General features: G+C 44.5%; 1 protein-coding gene across 5 annotated transcripts in view; it reads right to left on the bottom strand.

The window, feature by feature from the left end:
- Positions 1-20,999, bottom strand: part of MCF2 (MCF.2 cell line derived transforming sequence) — a 118,702-nt gene that overhangs the window by 72,784 nt on the left and 24,919 nt on the right. For 3 of the 5 annotated variants that reach the window (XM_065556724.1, XM_065556720.1, XM_065556719.1), the window contains exons 4-7: positions 19,597-19,687; positions 7,223-7,342; positions 4,377-4,493; positions 2,077-2,226 (exon numbers count right to left, since the gene is read on the bottom strand). In XM_065556724.1, coding sequence (XP_065412796.1) covers positions 2,077-2,226; positions 4,377-4,493; positions 7,223-7,342; positions 19,597-19,687 — 478 coding nt within the window. Of the gene's footprint in view, positions 1-2,076; positions 2,227-4,376; positions 4,494-7,222; positions 7,343-14,961; positions 15,284-19,596; positions 19,688-20,999 lie in introns of those variants that run through there. The other 2 variants (XM_065556722.1, XM_065556723.1) reach the window with 2 other exon arrangements.

Raw genomic sequence — 20,999 nt, 5'->3', positions numbered from 1 at the left:
TTGTAACTGACACTTGCTTCATTGTCTAAGGATTTGTTCCTCAGCACAAAGGTTAAATCAGACATGAATGACAATGCATAGCTGGCATAGTTTCTAAAAATACCGCAATATTTTCCTATGCTGTATATATTTATATGCACCTATGCATACATACACAGAGCACGTTTTGGTTGCCATCGTGTGTATTTCTAATTGGGAGCTTTCTATAAGACAATGCCATAGGAATGAAATAGCATGTTATATATAAAAAATATACAAACTTTACTGGATTAACCCATTACACTCTAGTGCAAATACAGGACCTCATCCTACACTATGTATTAGTAGCCCCACTGAATGCATGAGCAATCTAACAGGCAGGTTGTTGGCATTGGTCTGAGGCTTCTACCTCCAGTGCTAGAGGTAGGTTGTGAGTTCAAATCCACAGGAGCATTTGGCCAATTACTCTGCAAGCACAAATTGTAATGGTGATAGTAAATAACCATTAGAACAACTTACTATGGGTCATGGTGGATTCTCCATCAACAAGTTTTATATCAAGATTGGATATTTTTCTAAAAGATCTGTTCTAGGAATTCTTTTGAGCATGTTCTCTGGCCTGTGTTATCAGGCTAGATGATCACAGTGGTCCCTTCTGGCCTCCGAATCTCTGAACTGAAGGATTTCAGAACTATACCCAGTCTGGTCTCTCACATATGCAGCAGTATCAAAAACAACAGCTTGGTTGGCAGCTGCTGTACCAAAAATCCATCTTTAAGCATCTAATATTTTAATCATAATCTCAAATCAGTAAAATATATCTTTAAATATTAAACAAGAAAGGAGAGTTCTGCCAAAAAGTAGAGGAAGGCTTTCGTGCTTTGCCAATGCCAACTAAGTCTGGGGAGGAAGAATGGAAGAAGTTTAAAGAATGTTCCATTGCGGCAGTGGAGGGAAGAGCTAGTGGCACTCAATAATGTATACTGGGAGCAGGTTACATATTCGAGGCTGGGTGTGGGAAAAGCCTAGAGGGGTGGCTGTTTACGAGCAAAGCAGTGTAAAAGGCATCTCAGGCTGGAGAGCTGAGGGGACACAGTTGTTTGACGGTAGGGTGACCAGGTGTCCAGTTTTCGACCCGAAGACCCGGTCGAAAAGGGACCCTGGTGGCTCCGGTCAGCACTGCCAACTAGGCCATTAAAAGTCCGGTCGGCGGTGCTGCGGGGCTAAGGCAGGCTAGTCCCTACCTGTCCTGGGACTACACTGCACCCTGAAAGCAGCCAGCAGGTCTGGCTCCTAGGCCGGGGGAGGGGCCATGGGGCTCCACGCGCTGCTCCTGCCCCCAGCACCGGCTCCGCACTCCCATTTGATTTATATAAAACAAAGGGGCTCACATTAAGATAAAGCTCACATCATGGGTAAAAAAATACATAGTATATTCTCTCAATAGATTTACACCAATGCATTCACTGCCTCCTCTCAAACCAATGGACCCTTCCTGAAGTCACTGGGAGAAGAGAATTTGCCCCATAGTATCTGTGAATATGCAACCACATTCATAAGACGCATGGAGCTTTGGGGCAAAATTATCCTTCAAATCTACCACACTTTTCTGCACTCTTTATATGTGCAAAACTCCCATTGATGTTAGTGGGAGATTGGTGTTCTGTTCACTCTACATATGCCAGATGTGGGTCCTAACAAGCAGATCCATGAGGGAAGCATTGCACTTGGAGTTGACAAAGCTTTTCATGGTTCTTCCCTGGAAGACACGTTGTAGGAGAAGAACGTGATGCACATTCAAGAATGGGCAAGAATTGCTTTGTTTCTCGAGCTCTGACAGCTACATGGCTATCAAATAAGCAACTAGCAGCAGAGACAGTTTCCTGGATGTTGGCATGACAATTGTTTGAATGGGTGAAAGGCAAATATAGATGTAACATACAGAAATAGGTATGTTTTATTTTAACTGTCATAATAGAAACACATGCATATGGGGGAAGAGGGAGAGAGAGAGAACATAGAGTCAATCAAACCATAGAAGTCCTACCTGCAGTAGGACACTGACTTAACATAGAGCTGAGTTTCTGAGTAGCATACCTTGAGCTGACAATACTTTTCTGTGCGCAAAGCCAGGATGCGCTCAATTGAATACATGTCATCTGGTAGCTCTGTTTCTGCCAGCTCCGTGCCGAAAGATTGTAACATCTGCGCAATTTCCTTCACTGTTAGTGCAAAACTCTCGATAGCCTGGTGGAAGACAATTATTTCATCAGCTCAGTAGTCAGGATATTCTAAGAGCTCATCAAAAAATGCACTAAGGGCCAATGCTGAGCTTTTCAGATGAGCCTAAGGGAGTTAGGCACACCCAACCCATTGAAATTCAAGGGGAGTTGGGCAGTTAACTCCTTAAAGCTCATTTGAAAACCCCAGCTCAAACCCTGCTCGTATTAGAGTCAATGGGAGTTTTGCCATTAGCTTCAAAGTAGCTGGGAAGTTAGTGTATTTTAATCCTTGTACAAGAGTAAAATTTAAACCAGGGTTTCTCAAGCTTCATTGCATTCTGACCCCTGTCTGACAACAAAAATTACTACATGACCCCAGGAGGGGGGACCAAAGCCTGAGCCTGCCCGAGTCCCACCACCTCGATGGAGAAGGGGTCAAAACCAAAGCCCAATGGTTCAGTCCCAGCCAAGGAGCCTGTAACCTGAGCCTCGCGCTCAGGGCTGAATCCCTTGGGCTTTGTCTTGGGCCCTGAGCCCCAGCAAGTCTAAGCCAGCCCTGGTGACCCCATTAAAATGGGGTTGCGATCCACATTGGGATCCCGACGCACAGTTTGAGAACTGCTACTTTAAGCCATCCAATGAATCTAAGCTGAATCGCCCTTGTGAATGCCATAACAAGCAGAAATATTCAACATGTTTTCATTCCCCCCCACCATTTTCTCAACCTTTTCTCAGACTCGTTTTTTAAATTACGTTCAGTGTATTACATTGTTAAGCAAAAAGGTGTTTATAATGTGCTCTCGGTAATTCTTAATGCCAGGTTCAGAACTCGAAAGAGATGCTTGTGGCCCCGATCCAGCAATGAGCTCCATGCAGATACAGAGGTCTGCCTTGTGGCGCTCATTCCAGGATTATAGCCTTAAGCAATAATTCCATGCAGTTTTCATTAGTGTTTTGAGCTGTCTGGATAATAATTAGCAGAAGAGCCTACCATTGCTCTCTGAGCAGAAAGTGAAATCCATTGAAATCAAAGGGTGTTGCATAGAAATTGATGGCAGAATATAGTTAGGAGAAAGCCTGGAGGCCAGAGTCATAGAAACCTGGCAATATGAAAGAGTAGCATGTGCAAGGAACAAACACCGTTATTCAATCACGTTACTCCACATGCAAAGAAAAACATACGATACATCTTTACCCCGATATAGTGCGACCCGATATAACACGAATTCGGATATAACAGGGTAAAGCAGCGCTCCGGGGGGGGCAGGGCTGCGCGCTCCGGCGGATCAAAGCAAGTTCGATATAACGCGGTTTCACCTATAACGCGGTAAGATTTTTTGGCTCCCAAGGATATCGGGGTAGAGGTGTATTTGTCATTTTAAACCAATGGGACAAAAGGAGATGAATTTTTAAATGGTCTTAAAGCGATGAGGGGCCTAAGGGCGTTAGTTGCCCATCTCCTATAGGAATTCAGCACCTAACTCCCTGGGACTCCTTTGAAAAGCCTAGTCAATAAGCAATGCTTAAAGTGCACCGGGTCATGTACCTGGGAAATAACAACTTAAGAAGCCAGTTGGGTCGCTGAGGGGCGCGTGTTTGTTGTATCGCCTGAGGGGGGCAAACCTCTCTGATTGGCTGCTTTCCTCACTTGAATACCACCGAGGCAAGAGCAGCCAATCAGAGCCACTGTGGAACTCTGACCCCCGCCCCTCAGAAGCTGACGCCATTCACACAGGAGGGGAGCAGGGAGGACCAGCAGTTCAAGGCAGGTCTGGCTCCCTCCTCTCGGCAACAGGACGGCTCCTCTGCTCCTGTCCCTCACTGGGAAGGGACAGAGAGGAGCCTGCTGACCTGGGGGAAGGGGATGAACAACACCTAAGCTGCAGGAAGAGCAGAGGTGAGGTGGGGGGCGAATGGGGGATGGAAATGGATGGAGGGATGGGTCAGAGGGACAGGTCGATGAGGGGTCAATGATAGACAGTCCCCCTTCTTTCAGATCCCTTTCAACACTGACAATAACTTGAGCTACACAAAGGTCTTGATCTTGCAAGGTGCTAACTAGGGACTCGAGGGTGTTCATCACCTCCCAGGCGGGGTTTAGTGGGGGCGGCAGCTCTCAGCACTTTGTAGAATCGGGCCCTGCTTGAGTAACACCACATAAGCAGCGCTACGTACAGTTCTGAAGATAACCCATTCGCTATGACGGTACTCCAAGGTGCCCCCGAACTCCGGGGTTAACTGCTTCTCATCAATATACATCAACAAATCACTGACCGAGCTCAGCATCACCACCTAGGAACAAAGAAACATCATGAATTGATTCATCGCAGCTTCTTCACAATTAACTTGCCTGCAATATTTCATGTACTAATCTCTATTTTACAAACTAATTGGGGATAGAAGAGTCTTATAAAATTGAACATCTCAATATCACAGTAAGTACTGTGCATAAGTTGCAGCATTGTACACTGCACCAAATTTCTTCTCATCTTTCAAACCCCTGCAAAGCGATTTCCAGGCATCAGAATGTGAAGGGAGGTTGATTTGTTCTTCACTGACAGTACTTTCATTATGTGCTCCTTTATTTTTGTGTCAGGAAAAAATGGTTCAGCTACCTTGTCATTCATTAGATTGGTATTCTTAAAACCGAGACTCTACCGTATTTACAAAATTGGCTTTTGCACCAATTATTTCTTTATGACACACCTTCATTTTACACGTATCTGAGGTCAAATTTGTATTTATCGATTACAGGCTATACAACTCATACACTTATTTTATAATATACAGATATTCACTTTTGTTCACTTAAAATGAGTTGACCCAACTTTTTCTGAGCCAGACAGAACTAGTCAGCTGCCAGCCACCCAAAGTGCAGTGCTGAGTGGGTGAAGCCAGAGGAAGGACTTTGCAAGCAGGAAGCTGGATGGCAAATAGGCCATTTCTTCTGCCTTTCATTGACATTTAAGGGAAAGAATATTCTCCATTTTCAGTCTCAGTTGGATGGACAAATTAGTAACACACCCGGATTTCCTGTGTGCAGATCAGAAGCTGCTTGGGCAGGTAGAAGTGATTAGATTTCATTTATCTGAACAGACTTTTGGATATTAGGATTTTTCCTAGACTATTCAGTTACAAGATAACTCTGAACTCCAGATCTTCTGTGTCTTCTAGTTATTTATCTTTCAGTAGCACGTACAAGCCCCAGTCTGAATCGGGGCCCCATAGGTGCTGAAAAACACAGAATAAGGTAGAAGCCCTGCAAAAACTCTTGCACAGATTTCATTCTGGGCCCAGTGAGCAGTCTCATAGAAGTCAATGGAAGTAATCATGCAGTGTTCAGTTGAGCACACGTGAGAGTCTTCATAAGGTCAGGGCCTAAAGAGAAACTGCGTACTTACAAAGGCCCTGAGATTCTGCAATAAGATCCATCCAGGTAAATCCCAGCAACACCCCAGTGAAGTACCACACAGATCACGAATGCGGGGAGTCACCCACATGGCTCCAATTGCAGCATCATGGACAAAATGGCAAGATGTGTAAACAGCAGTGATGCGATTGGTGGGGAGAGGAGAGGGTTAAATTTCATGTGGAAAAAAATATATTCTTAACATTCCGACAGGGCATTGCACAGCCGTATTTGGCCAGTTTCACACAGAAATATGCGAACTATGCATTTTTACCTGTTCTGATGCAAACACTGACCTTTTTCCTGAGTGAATTTTGAATTTTCAAAGATGCTGCAGGGTTTTGGTTTTTGCAGCAGGGTGTTTGGATTCCTTGGGAGCGGAGGGGGGCTGTTTGTTTTGTTTTGTTTTGTTGTTGAAAACAGAATTGAGTGAAAAATGTACATTCCGTGCAAAAACTGCAAAATCTGATTTTTAAGCAAAAATAATAGAGCAATAAATTCACATATTATTGGGGAGGGGGTTACAATGAAGTCTTTCAGACTCAAGTTCTATTAATGCATTTCTTCTTTTAACCACTCTCCATTGGTCCTGGTCCCCAAATGTCCCGTGATTTCACTGATTGGGTGTGACACAGGGTGGCTGGCCCTTTAAGCAGAGCTGGTCCCAGTCTCCCCAGTGATGGGAGGCTGATCAGCTTGGGATCAAAGCCAGCAAGTGGCTCAGTTGGGGTAGAGGGCCGCAGGGAGCAAGAAGGCTCTTGTGAGAGACCCTGTGGCAGGAGAGGGAGTTAGGTTGGCTCCTGGAGGGAAAAGCACAGCGTCTGTGGCAGACTCTCAGGCACTGAGTGGAAACCTGTAGGAAATAGATTGTCTCCAGCAGAAGACCGTGGGTTAGGGGGAAGGAACAGCTGATATGCTGTACTAGTTTTATGTGGAAGAAATAAAGCTGAGGCCCTGAGAATAGGACCTGAAGCAGCCTCTGTGCATGGTGTCAAGACTTCCTAGGCTGGGGAGACAGGCCAGCAGTGTAGAGGGAGATTGTTGAGCCTCTCTAAAACGTATCCCATTGAGAATACAAACTATTTGAAAATAAATAAAAACAGGGCGCTGATATCAACAGGATTTTTACACTGAGGTTAACGTGACGGATTTGGCATCAACCGCAGTACTTGCATTGGAAGTCTCTTCACACATGCTAAATGTTAAATGGTTATTAAATAATGAGCTACCTTTTCGCCCCCCAGCTCACGGGGGAGGCATATGGGGCAGTCACATAGTTCAGCCTGTCCTGCCACTGCCCAGGACAATACTACTTCTGCAGATAGCAAACTTTACACGATAGGGCTGTCAATCCAGCACCTTCAAACACTGACCAAATTCTCTTCCAAAGGAAAAACCGTATCCATGTGCACTTTTCACAATACCATGCCGCAGGAAAACCCAACGCTTCGGAAAAGCTACAATTGTTTGAAATACTGCATCGTTAAAAGAAAAGCCCCATTTATTTTTCATGACCAGGCATTGAATGAGGACACGGCCCTGACACAGCAGCATGGAACCAAATCAGTATTTAGGAGGACATGAGCATAATGCACAGCTGATATACTCATACCGGTAATTTGAGTAGAAAATCCTCCTGACTGAAGCGAAATCCAATGTCAGTGAAAGTGCGCTGGAAAAACCCAGTGGGACGTAGAACCATCACTAACTGCAGGTTTCCCGGGAAGGACTCCTGCAGGAAAACATGGCAGATGATCAACATGGGCATTCAACTGGTGAAAATTCAGACAAGACCCAATTGCAAAAGTGGGTCAAAATTCAAAGCCTACTTTTCAAGCAATTCTTACTATTTCTTTGTGCTCCTCCATGATTCACACATCCCTCCTTACTTTAACTGTTGCTCTTTGGCAGATGAAAATGCTGGATTTGAAACATTCCAGAAAGTGTTCTACCAAGAAATGAGTCATAGCTGTGAAGTAGCCGTAATTTAGCTCAGTGATTCATTATGTAATGTACTTGTATGTATTCCTCAGAAGTGTATCGAAATGAACCTGCTTGTCCTTGGTAATTATGGGCAATGTTTAATTTGTGGCACAAATATCATTTCCGTATTTCAAACACAGCAGTAGAGAGTTGTATGTGAATCACTGAAAAGAACATTGAATATTTTAATGGAGCCAAGAAAAATAACTTGAAATCACAGATAAGTAAATGACAGAAGGAACCCAGTTAATTAAGATTTATGATATTTCTCTAAAATCCAATTGTGCCAAACTAGCTCCATATATTATCTCATATATAAGTTTTCTTACTGTCTCTTGAGAACTTTAAAAGTATCAAAGGCACATGTTAACTTGTCAGCATAAACATGTGAATCCTTTATCGAGCGTAAATTACCATTTTATTTACGTGATTTTAAATGATAGAAGAGTCCTGATACTACCTGTTAAATCTACATTAAATGAAGTTTTCACTGAGGGGCAATAAAAAAAACCCTACTATAAAATATTCACTAGCCCATTTTTCAAGGGGGAAATGTGTACAACTGGTGGGCGGGGGGAAGATGACTTTCACATAAGAATCTACACTCTAGTTAAGAAGAATACAAGTGTCTGTATATCTATGCACACAAAACACACAAATCTATGCTTTGGTTCCATAAACATCCAATTATGTACTGTTCAAAGAAGCCATAATTTACAGTTGAGACTTGACACCCACAAATTACACTGTGGCAAAGTTTGCACATGATACAAAATTACTCGAGACAGTTAAGTCCAAAACAAATTGCAAAGAGTTACAAAGAGATCTCACAGAACTGACTGACTGGGCAACAAAATGGCAGATAAAATTCAATGTTGATAAGTGCAAAGTAACGCATATTGGAAAACATAATCCCAACTATACATACAATATCATGGGGTCTATATTAGCTGTTACTACTCAAGAGTAGCTTGGCGTCATCATGGATAATTCTCCAAAAATATCCACTCAATGCAGAGCGGCAGTCAAAAAAAGCTATCAGAATGTTAGGAACCATTAGGAAAGGGATAGATAATAAGGCAGAAAATATCGTAACACCACTATGTAAATCCATAGTACACCCATACTTTGAATATGAGGGCAACCAGAACTGCACGATCTCAAAAAAGACATATCAGAATTGGAAAAGGTGCAGAGAGGGGCAGTGAAAATGATATGGGGTATGGAACAGCTTCCATATGAGGAAACATTAAAAGACGGGGGGAGGGATAGCTCAGTGGTTTGAGCATTGGCCTGCTAAACCCAAGGTTGTGAGTTCAATCCTTGAGGGGGCCGTTTTAGGGATCTGGGGCAAAAATCTGACTGGGGATAGTCCCGCTTTGGGCAGGGGGTTGGACTAGATGACCTCCTGAGGTCCCTTCCAACCCTGATATTCTATATTCTATGATTCTATGAAGTCGGGGACAGTTCATCTTAGAAAGGAGACAACTAAGGGGGGGATATGCTAGAGATATATTAAATCATCAAAGCTGTGGAGAAAGTGAATAAGAAAGCATTATTTACTCCACCACATAACACAAGAACCAGGGGTCATCCAATGAAAATTAGTAGCAGCAGGTTAAAACAAACAAAAGGCACGGTCTTCACACAAGGCACGGTCAACCTGTGGAACTCGTTGCAAGGGGACGTTGTGAAGGCTTAAAGTATAACTGGGTTAAAAAAAGAATTAGATACGTTCATGCAGGATGAGTCCACCAATGGCTATTAGCCAAAATGATCAGGGGATGCAACCCCAGGGGTGTCCCTAAACCTCTGAGTGCTAGAAGCTGGGACTGGACGTCGGGATGGATCATGCAATAATCACCCTGTTCTGTTCATTCCCTCTGAAGCATCTGACACTGGCCACTGTCAGAAGACAGGATACTGACAAGACGGGCTAGTTTGAGCCAATATGACCACGCTTGTGTTTTTCTTATTAAAATTTTTTTTTTTAAAAAACTGATTGTGGATTATATTCCTCTTAGAAATGGTCAGTGCTCTTTAGCATCACAAGAGCCACATAAATGTAGCAATTTTAAACGGGAGTGAAAAAATAAATGAACACAAACTAAGTTCCCATTCAATGGGAATTTTGCCAGGGTTCGAGATTTGGCTCTGACAGCAAGAGCAAACCACTAAATGGCCAGTGACATTGTCATCTCCGACTCAAATCCTGGGTGCCTACCCTTTCCTTGCCAATATTTGTACGCTATTGCTTTGATGCCGAATGTTGGTTAGTAAAACGTTTGCCAGTCTAGAGCTCTGTGAACCTTGCACAATGAAACCTCCCACCAGGCCGAACCCGTGTCTGGGCTTGTTACCAATCGAAACCTGGTCCCGGTCATAGAAAGCTTTGCAAATCTGGTTCTAAGACTGGCTATTACTCCCTTCTTCCAACAGGCTCAGAATCTCCCTTTGGCAAACCTGCTGGGAGCCGGGCGGCCTGCAGGTCTCTCTCCCAACGAGACGGCACCTAACACACTCCTGATATTTCCGAGCAGTCAGGCTGACTGGAGCTCTCCATCTTCTATGTGGGTCAGTAGGGAAGGAAAGCCCCCTCCCATATGGTCCAGAGAAGCAAGCTGCCTGTCCACCCCTCTGTGTGGCAATCAGTGGGACTCCAAATGCTGCTGCTGACGGTCCCATGGTTGGTTCATGGCTGGCCTGTTATGTCTTTCTGAGCTCTGATGCACCCCACAATGCACAGCAGTGCTAGGGAGTCCCCAAAACAGGTGAGGGGAGGGAGGCGTGTATCCATTATTGGCAAGAATTAAACACAGGCGTCAGTCAGCATGCTCTAACACAGTGGTGCATTCTGGCAGGGTTTGGGGGAAAGGGAAGGTGTCAGACCCTAGACTAAGGTCAAGTCCAGTTATAGGGTGAGGCAGCAGTTATAGGGTGAGCTGCCACACGTTTATAGGACTGATGCTGTGAAACTGGTGGGAGGAAGGTCTGGGAAGAAGCTCACTCCCATGCAAAGTACTACCCTCAACCAGAGGGGTGTTGCCAACCTCTAAGCTCCCACCCTAGACAAGGTAGGTCTGGAGAGAGGTGGGTTTTCTGGGAGAGGGGAGGTCTTCAACTTCACATTTTGATAATGTCAAGACACCAGTATTTCCCAGGAGGTTTTCATTGACCCAAGCAAAGCCTGGTGGTTTCATCTGAGCATCTCAACGCAATCCTCGGAGGGAGTGAACCTGACATGCCAAGTTTAGAAGGATTTAAGTACAGTTACAGAACCAGAGACCAATTTTATCTCACCCCATTGTGTGTTAAGTTCAGACAGTTTGCTGACAAGGAACGCAACCGTCCTCAAAAGGTCAGAAACAAAGAACAAGCCTCATTTTCCTTTTGCCAAGAGTAGTGTTAACTGGCAGAGTGGGAAATCTCCAACTTGAAAGTCTGCAACACTCCAAATTAAGGTGGGGTTTTTTTTTGCCATTTTTTCTTCTCCCAAGTCAGAGCTTCCTCTGCTAACACACAGGGGTTTGTTTCAAGAAGGTTGTGCTGTCTGGTTCTCCCTGATAATAGATAGATTCTGAGGTGGTTGGACATTTGTTGCAAGCCACACGGTTGGTCACACGGCATCTCTCCTGGTCATTAGATTGGCCTGCCCCCATGAACTCAGGAGGCTCAGGGAAATCATTGGGCGTCCCCCCATGAGGTCTCTGTGCCTATATACTACTGGCAGAGCATGTATGCTGCCCTGGAGCTGCATTCCTATCACATGACATTCCCTAGTTTACCCTCAGCCTTAAAACCACTTTACTCTTTGTTTATTGGTCTCACCTCACAACATAGCAATTTCGACAGCAGACGTTCCTCTGAAAACCAGTCAGGGCAGCAGAAGCCACCAAGGAGGTTGCAGGGCTCCATCCAGGGGCCACAGCAAGCTGCGACTGGACAGGCACAGCCGATATTCCTCCCAACTCCCGCACCCAATCAAGTCAGTGGCCCAAACTGACACGAACAAGCCCGTGACCAGGCCCACCGCCACTTCCAAACGTGGTAGTTCTGGCAGACCTCACAGCTTGACCTGTGAACAAACTGGGAAGCTTTCATGCAGCTGTTGTGTTAAACTCTGGCCCTGTGCCTCTCGGCAGTCAACTGTCTGTTGCGAGTGGACCCACTCCTAGCTCCCGTGTGCTCCCAGGCCGTCTGGGTAAAATCTAAGTTGTAGGTCTACAGGGCACTCTCCTTGGCTCAGACCTTGTCTGATGCCCTTCCTTGGGACATCGGGTGCTGCTGCCCTAGACCCCAAAATCAAAAGCCCCCAGTCTCCTACATGTGCTCATCCAGCGCTCCAACTAGAGGCTCTCTGGACGTCTAATTTAAACCCTTTAGGGACAAGATATCAGGATAGCAAGAAACATTGGCTTGACAAAGGAATTTCTTAACCAGGATGAGTTTACTCAAAGCACAAAACGTTACAGATCTTTGAAAACAACCAAAGTCCTGAAAGGCACCCTCCCTGCGAGGCTGAGGTTTGTCAACATTTCAGACTGGGAAGAATTCCTCCTGCAACTCTTTCTTACGTGTGACAATGATCGGTCCCCTCGCCCCCTTGGATAGAAGAGAATCCTTCTCTTAAATAGGAACCCTGTCTCTGAGCTTTTTGCTCAGAAAGTGAAACTACCGATCCATCAATTATGCTCCCCCTCCCCACTCCTTCCCCTGTACAGGGTGTTGTGTAGAAATGCCACTGTTCCATGGGGGGCTAGGCCTGTAAATGAGACACAATCAGCGACCAGGGCCCCAAATTTCTCTGTGACGGCTCTTAGGCCACATCTACACTACGGACTTTACAGAGACACAGTTGTGCTGCTGTAAGGTTGCCCATGTAGCTGCTCTTTGCTGGCAGGAGAGAGCTCTCCTGCCGGCATAATTAAATCACCCCTAACGAGCGGCAGTAGCTATGTCGGCAGAAGAGCATCTCCCACTGACATAGCGTTGTCCACACCGGCGCTTTTGTCGGTGAACTTTTTGCGAAGTTTTACCGACAAAAGTGCTTGTGTAGACATAAGCCTTAGTGTTAGTCCTTCAACAAGGTGTCAAACATCTTCTCCAAGTATGGCAATTCATTGGGATGAAGTTACAATAGATTGCCTTTGGGCATGTCTGGGGGTATGCCATCATAGTTCCCAGCATTTTCACACGTACTACAAGAGAGAGTTCATAATCTGGCACAGATTTATCCCAGTCTGTCACATCTGGGATACAGGCAAATTCCAGTCTGATATGGTATTTTTAATGTTGTATCCTAAATTTATGTAAGAGGATCTGTTTGCTATTAAACACGTGTCACGTTTCACCCCAGAGGTAGCTGCATTTCCAGAACAGGAAACATGATTCCTAGTGTTTAGAAAGCATTTTAAGATTTTCCTGCATGAAAGGTGATTTTATCAATGTACAATCAAGGTCACCACTTAATGAGGAGCAAAAAGGTGATACGTACTTGACAAAGAAATGTACCTTTTGCAGATCAATATCTAGTATGGACTACATATGGAAAAAAACCTTGCTTTAAGTCTGCTACCAGCAGAAAGGTGTCCTCTGTGTAGTATTAACTTAAGGGCAAAGATGATAGATAAAAATAAATAAAAATAAAAAAAAATCAGCTGGTTTAACAATTATTCGAAGTTAACATTTATGAAGGGACTAAAAACAAATCCCGGCCCTTTACAATCATCGCACTACTCTACACCTTAACTGAAGTTAGCCAGCACCTTTGCGCTTAACTCTAGTATTAGCCAAGGCAAGAAAATGTGTCATGCTACAATATGACAGAGAATGAACACGTGGGGCTTTCACACCTTATGTTCCAAAAAGCTAAAAGAGGAAGTAACTTAACCCAGCTGAACTTCCAGTCCTACTATTTATTATACTAACGAGAATCATTGTCACTTGATAAAACCTGGTAAAAAGACTCATGAACCCTTGATACTCAACTTCCCTTTCTCCAGCTTCTAGTATTCTCTATAATGCGAGAGTTAGAAAAGAATTTGAAGTAATCTGTACAATTAAAAAAAAATCAACCAGCTGCTAATATTTTAATAGTCTTCCTAATTTAGTAGCACAATAATTCGTGTTTTTTAAAAAAAATGATCCTAAAGTTCGAAGGACATAAAAAATTATGCCCATAAGGGGCAATCCACTTTTAGCAAGTGAAGCATCCTATTGTCTTAAATACACACTGTTTTGTGACTAAATTAGGATGTCACATAGGTTGGAAGGAACATGGCCATTATTTACTTAATTTTCTACACAAAAAGCATTTACCATCTTTTCTAGGAATTACATTTAAAAGTATAATCTCCCCTTGAATAGACAACCTTCCCCTGGGACTTCCCTGCACCCAGGGAAAGAAGAACAGACCAAGAGGAAAGGAAAATCCACCAGTTAAGTTTGATCCTGGACACAGGAAACTGATCAATACACAGATTGCAAAGTTAGTGACTTTCTTCTCTCCTTGGAGAGCAAAGTCAGGCAACCAAACGCTGGGACTGTTTTCGCTCGGCTTCTACTTCTGCTGAAGCTAACCAAGCTACACCCTGTTCTGATGGCTTTATTTTACTCTTGTGAGCCGGCTGCACAGTTAACCACAAAAGCGATTTGCCCGGTTGCTGCTACAACCGCAGGAGAGCACGCTCTCTTAGGTCTGGTCTATACTACCTGCCTGAATCGGCGGGTAGAAATCGACCTCTCGGGGATCGATTTATCGCATCCCGTCGGGACGCGACAATCGATCCCCGAATCGGCGCTCTAACGCCACCAGCGGAGGTGGTAGTAAGCGCCGCCGACAAAAAGCCCCAGAAGTCGATTTTGCCGCCGTCCTCACAACGGGGTAAGTCGGCTGCAATACGTCGAATTCAGCTACGCTATTCTCGTAGCTGAATTTGCGTATCTTAAATCGACTCCCCCCGTAGTGTAGATGTACCCCTAGGCCTTGCCCCAGGAATGCGTTGTGTTTACGGTGAAAGCAGCCCCTAAAACCTTTGGCTCGATATTTTGGTTGACTGTAACCTAAGCCCTGAGGACAATGCTGCAGAGAGATTTCCGGAGTATCCGACGCCTCTCTCTAAAAGAGACGTTACTAAAAATACTCCCTGGGATGAAATCATCACCTGAGAGTATTTCCCTTTTCCCACCGCTCTCGGGCTGCCCATGCAAGAGGCAGACGGGTGGTCGCATGCAGGACATGCAAACGCAGGGCTCTCCCCGGGTCCCCCCCGTTCAGCAGCAGTTGTGTGCTAGAGCCCCGCGCTGCAGCAGCCTTGCACTTGAACTTGGGCTGTGCAGTTGGCAGGACTGCAGGCGGAGCGCCCTTACCGCATTCCTCCGGCGCCTCAGCATACCTCCGGCGGGGGCCGCCTCGGCCATCGCCTTTCTCCCGCGCCTGGCAGCCCGGCCTGGGGGGAGCCGCTTCTCAGGAGGGGCTGGAAAATCCCAGCCGCCAGCCGGCTTCCCGCAAAGCGGCCGCAGCGGCTCCCATCGCAGCCCTGCAAGCAGCCTCCGGCCCCCGCGCGCCGCACTGATTCCCTAGGGTCCCGCACGCCTCATCCCCGTTCAACCCGGGGGGGACCATCCGGTGTCGGCTGCTGGAGCGGACCAGGCGTGCGGGGCCGGCGATTGACTCGTGCCTGCTCCCTCCGTGAAGGGCTCCCTTTTTCTTTTTAAGGTGGAATGCCAAAAATCTTCCTCGAGTTAGGGGTAGTTCATTTATTTGGGCGCTCTGCTGGGAACCCTTAAGAAAGCACAACTCCATCCCTGTACCTGGGGAAAGACCGTAGTTCTTGCATTAGTGGGGCCTGAAATATGTATTTTTAAAGGATATGCCCCAATTATGCTACAGAAAAAAGCTAGAAAAGCCAAGCCTGTCCAATCCTAAAGCCTGGGACGTACAGGTAGGGCCTGACTTTCTAAACGGGATGGTACCAATATGCACATACATTGCACATGCATACTGTCACCAGTTTATGCTCTCTGTATGTGTGTATATATATCTCCTCAATATATGTTCCATTCTATATGCATCCGAAGAAGTGGGCTGTAGTCCACGAAAGCTTATGCTCTAATAAATTTGTTAGTCTCTAAGGTGCCACAAGTACTCCTGTTCTTCTTGTCACAAGGAGGATACTTACATCTGCAAATGGGGGGGGGGGGGAAAGAGGTGTTATCTTTTATTGGACCAACTTGTGTTGGTGAGGCACAAGCTTTGGAGCGTACACAGAATTCTTCTTTAGGTCACAGAGCTCTGCCGAATAAGCTGGGAAGCTTGTCTCTCTCACCCACAGAAATTGGTCCCATAAAAGATATTGCCTCACCCACCTTGGCTCTCTAATACCTTGGGACCAACATGGCTCCAACAACGCTGCATACCCCATGTCTGCAGTTAGACACATACCTGAAGAAAAACTCGATGTAAACTCGAAAGCTTGCCTCCCGCGCCAACAGAAGTTAGCCCGATAAAAGATATTATGTCACCCGCCTTGTCTCGCTATACCTGGTCAGATCTGCCATTGCAGCCAGATTTTTGCACATGCACACTTCAGAAAAATCAGGCCCTGTGCATTTTGAATTCAACTTATGTGGTAGTTATTTTACTTCATCATATCAGAGAACAGAAAATGTCTGACTCCAAACTTCGGTCAAGTCCAATATTATGACTGATCATTGGAAAAGTAATCGAGTCTCTATTCTTCCTTGTCTTGCCTCTTCTTCCCCCACCCCCACCCCACACACAAAGCAAAGGGTAATAAGGTATTACATGGGAACATAGACCATAAAGCTGGAATGGACCTCCAGGGTCATTGAAATCAGTCCCCTGCTATCACAAGCAACCCCGTCACAATCACATTCATAAACTTATCAAGCTCCATCTTAAAACTGGTTAGTTCCCTTGCCCAGTTACATGGGTCTGAGAGAGGCATCTTAAGGTCTGATCCTACTACTGTCTTTTCACAGGCAGAACTCAAGTCTTACAACTTTGTGTACACAGATTTTTCTGTCTTTCATTCTTAGTTGCATTGGGTGTCTCTGGATTGTTTGCACACAGCACTGCCTTAAGTACTCAGATATACAGTGAGAGAGTCACCTCTGTCTGTGGATGCAAAAGGAAATGCACAGCACATATCTTATGAGATCACATGCTCATGTATCATTTAAAATGAACTGTAAAGGGCAGGCACTTTGGTGAAAGCTACATCAGGACAGGCAAGTAGAGCTCTCATTCTAAAAAAATGGTTTCAAGCTATTTGAATGGAAAATGTCATTCAAGGGCCAGAAAAAGCTCCCATTGGGATCAATGCAAGCATTGCCCGTGTAAAGGCAACAGGACCAGGCTCTGACAGTCATGACTTATTTTAACTATCAAAAAATACCATTACTGCCACTAGATGCCTATCAGCAAAAATGTCCTTAATGCCATGTTCAGCAATGGTTAATGGTCGAACACTCGTTAATACTTAAGATCTGACCTGACAGGGCATCAGCTAGCCCAACGAGATTTTGGTACAAAGTGGTCTAAGTTACACACTCCTCTCGATAAACTCTCTTTGCCTCATTCTCTATCAGCTGAGTTTGCATATCCAACTCTTCATCTGAAGTGTCTCTTTGCGGGCAGGTGTACACCACCACCTAAGTCGATATAACTTATGTCACTCAGGGGTGTGAAAAAGCCCCCCCCCCCCATCGCTCAGGGGTGTGAAAACCCCCCATCCAGAAATGCAAGTTTTGCGCTGTCCACATCAGCACTATGTTGGCCAGAGACACACTCCCACTGACTGAGCTGCTGCTTCTCACCAAGGCGGAGTAATTATGCCGACAGGAGAGCGCTCTCCCGTGGACATGGTGCATCCTCACCAGAAGGGTGCAGCTACGCGGATGTAGTGAAGTGGTGCAGACTTGCCCTGTATTACAGGAGGAGGTGACGGTGATGATTGTGACCTTTTCAGAACATTTCTTTTCCCCTTCCAGTGTAGCAAGGTCAGTTTAGAACTAGCCTTTCACTGCCAGCTTTTTAGTACAGACTCCATTCATTATAAAAGTGATTTTTTATATACACCAGTGTAGCACTTTTAGACTACATTTTAATTTTTTCAAAAGACCACGTACTGTTGACTAGCAGGGGGAGAGGAGGGAAGTGTTACTTGTGAGATTTGTTCTGCATCTGAGGGTACATCTGCTCTAGTTAATTAAGAGAGACACATTTTATATACATATATCTGTACCCACTTGCTTTATATGGCAGCATTTGACTATGTTTCTCCAGAGGAGAAGGAGAGAAGCAGCAGGAAGGAGGCATGGATCTTAGCTGGATATAACATCTCCCCACACTCACAGAGAGCGGGCAGGGCAAGTCAGCTAGAAGAACCGAAAAACATCCAGAACAGAGCATGGAAGTTACTAGGCATGCTCAGTAGTTGTTTCTGAGGCTGATCCATGCAGGACTAAGAGCTGTGTCTGCTCTGAAGTCTGGGTCCCAATCCCTGTACCATTTTAGATACAGTCTACAGTTAACCCTATTACATATATGGGCACGCACATATCACAGAATCATAGAATATCAGGGTTGGAAGGGACCTCAGGAGGTCATCTAGTTCAACCCCCTGCTCAAAGCAGGACCAATTCCCAACTAAATCATCCCAGCCAAGGCTTTGTCAAACCTGACCTTAAAAACCTCTAAGGAAGGAGATTCCACCACCTCCCTAGGTAATCCATTCCAGTGCTTCACCACCCTCCTCGTGAAAAGGTTTTTCCTAATATCCAACCTAAACCTCCCCCACTGCAACTCGAGACCATTACTCCTTGTTCTGTCACCTGGTACCATTGAGAACAGTCTAGATCCATCCTCTTTGGAACCCCCTTTCAGGCAGTTGAAAGCAGCTATCAAATCCCCCCTCATTCTTCTCTTCTGCAGACTGAACAACCCCAGTTCCCTCAGCCTCTCCTCATAAGTCATGTGCTCCAGCCCCCTAATCATTCTTGTTGCCCTCCGCTGGACTCTTTCCAATTTTTCCACATCCTTCTTGTAGTGTGGGGCCCAGAACTGGACATAGTACTCCAGATGAGGCCGCACCAATGTCAAATAGAGGGGAATGATCACGTCCCTCGATCTGCTGGCAATGCCCCCCCTACTTATACAGCCCAAAATGCCGTTAGCCTTCTTGGCAACAAGGGCACACTGTTGACTCATATCCAGCTTCTTGTCCACTGTAACCCCTAGGTCCTTTTCTGCAGAACTGCAGCCCTAGCCATTCGGTCCCTAGTCTGTAGCGGTGCATGGGATTCTTCTGTCCTAAGTGCAGGACTCTGCACTTGTCCTTGTTGAACCTCATCAGTTTATTTTGGCCCAATCCTCTAATTTGTCTAGGTCTCTCTGTATCCTATCCCTACCCTCCAGCGTATCTACCACTCCTCCCAGTTTAGTGTCATCTGCAAACTTGCTGAGGGTGCAGTCCACGCCATCCTCCAGATCATTAATGAAGATATTGAACAAAACCGGCCCCAGGAATGACCACATGTAAACTTCAAAGTAGTTTTCCCCTGATTTTTTATGTATAAAAATTATGGTGAAGGCTATTTTGCAGTAAATAAAACTTTGCCCAATTAAGGGTAAAATAATCATCTGCTACTAAAAATCAGAACCTACACGTAGAATATATGCCGAGATGGATTGTCTAAACATCAAATGCCCAGAGCAGGGCACAAAAATGTGTACACAGCTGTGTGACTAATTTGCATGAGCACAGGCAAATGATCAGTTGGATATCCAAACTGCTAAAATATGCATACAAATTAGGTACATCACAATACCTGCATTTACTGTGGTGAAAAGGGTCATAGAAATGCCTTGAAAGAGAGACTAGTTGAACAGGTCTGGGATACAGATGTTTTCAAAATCTGAAACAATGTACATGATGACTCAGTACCGTAACAAAACATTTAACAATAACAAGGGCTTACTGCTATCCTTTGGAGAGTCATTTTGACAGACGTCCATGTATCCAATCTTCTATCCAAGATTAGGATAAATTTTGTGTCAGATTCATGTTGACTACAAGACAAGAAAATACCAAGTAGCTAGGTAACATTTTGAGAGCAAGCCATTTCAGTCCCAGTAAAAAACAAACACACAAAGTTCTCATAAATACCCAGAACACAATACCTCTGGCACCTTTCGTAAACATTAAAATTCCATTTGAAACTATTTTCTACAGTTGGTTCCAGAAATAAACTCAACAACCTATCTCACTATTATTTGACAGCAAGTTTGACGTTAGAAACATGCAAAGTTGCTCCTGTTCAATGGGAATTTTATTTGCACTTGAGCGCGCTGTGTGTGCAGTTTGGAAAATTCCTTACAAATCCACATTACTTCGGAGCTGGAATTTGCAAAGGAGCCTAAGAACTCCCTTAAATTCTTTAGAAAATCCCAACCCTAATAGATAACTGAGCAGTATTCTAGTTCTACACACTGGGGGATAACATGTGTTCAGATGAGTCCCTGTCTACGATACAAGTACAACCATATTAAGGAATCTGGTTACAACTCTTTAAGAGTACGTCTGTTTTGAAAAGTGGGTAGGCATACCTGGATTAGCGTTAATCTAGCTAGCATGGGGCATAAGAAGCTGTATACTCATTCCAAGACTAATCATTTATTACTACCACATGACTGTCAATATTTGGCAAGGTTATCGTTTTATATCCGTTCCTCCCTCCCCTTATCACTAGTGTAGCCAGATAAGTCTTTCCTGTGAGCACATCTTCATGTAGTACTATTAAATGAGGGCAGCCTTCATGTATCCAAAGTGCAGTCATATTAGTTACCTTTATACTCAAAAAAATTAACTGCAATTAAAAAATTAATTGCAATTAATTGCACCGTTAAACAATAGAATACCAACTGAAATGTATTAAATATTTTTGGATGTTTTTCTACATTTTCAAATATATTGATTTTTATTACTACACAGAATACAAAGTGCTCACTTTATATTATTCTTATTACAAATATTTGCACTGTAAAAATGATAAAAGAAATAGCATTTTTCAATTCACCTCAATACAAGTACTGTAGTGCAATCTCTATGGTGAAAGTGTAACTTACAAATGTAGATTTTTTTTTTTGTTACAGAACTGCACTCAAAAACAAAACAATGTAAAACTTTAGAGCCTACAAGTCCACTCAGTCCTACTTCAGCCAGTCAATCAGACAAACAAGTTTGGTTACATTTACAGGAGATGGTGCTGCCTGCTTCTTGTTTACAATGTCACCTGAAAGTGAGAACAGGTGTTCGCATGGCACTTTTGTAGTGGGCGTTGCAAGATATTTACATGCCAGATATGTTAAACATTTGTATGCC

The sequence above is a fragment of the Chrysemys picta genome, chromosome 9 (genome assembly GCF_011386835.1).
Source record: "Chrysemys picta bellii isolate R12L10 chromosome 9, ASM1138683v2, whole genome shotgun sequence".
NCBI lineage: Eukaryota > Metazoa > Chordata > Testudines > Emydidae > Chrysemys > Chrysemys picta.
Note: the sequence above shows the minus strand (reverse complement) of the source record. Positions and strands in the feature narration are given on the sequence as shown.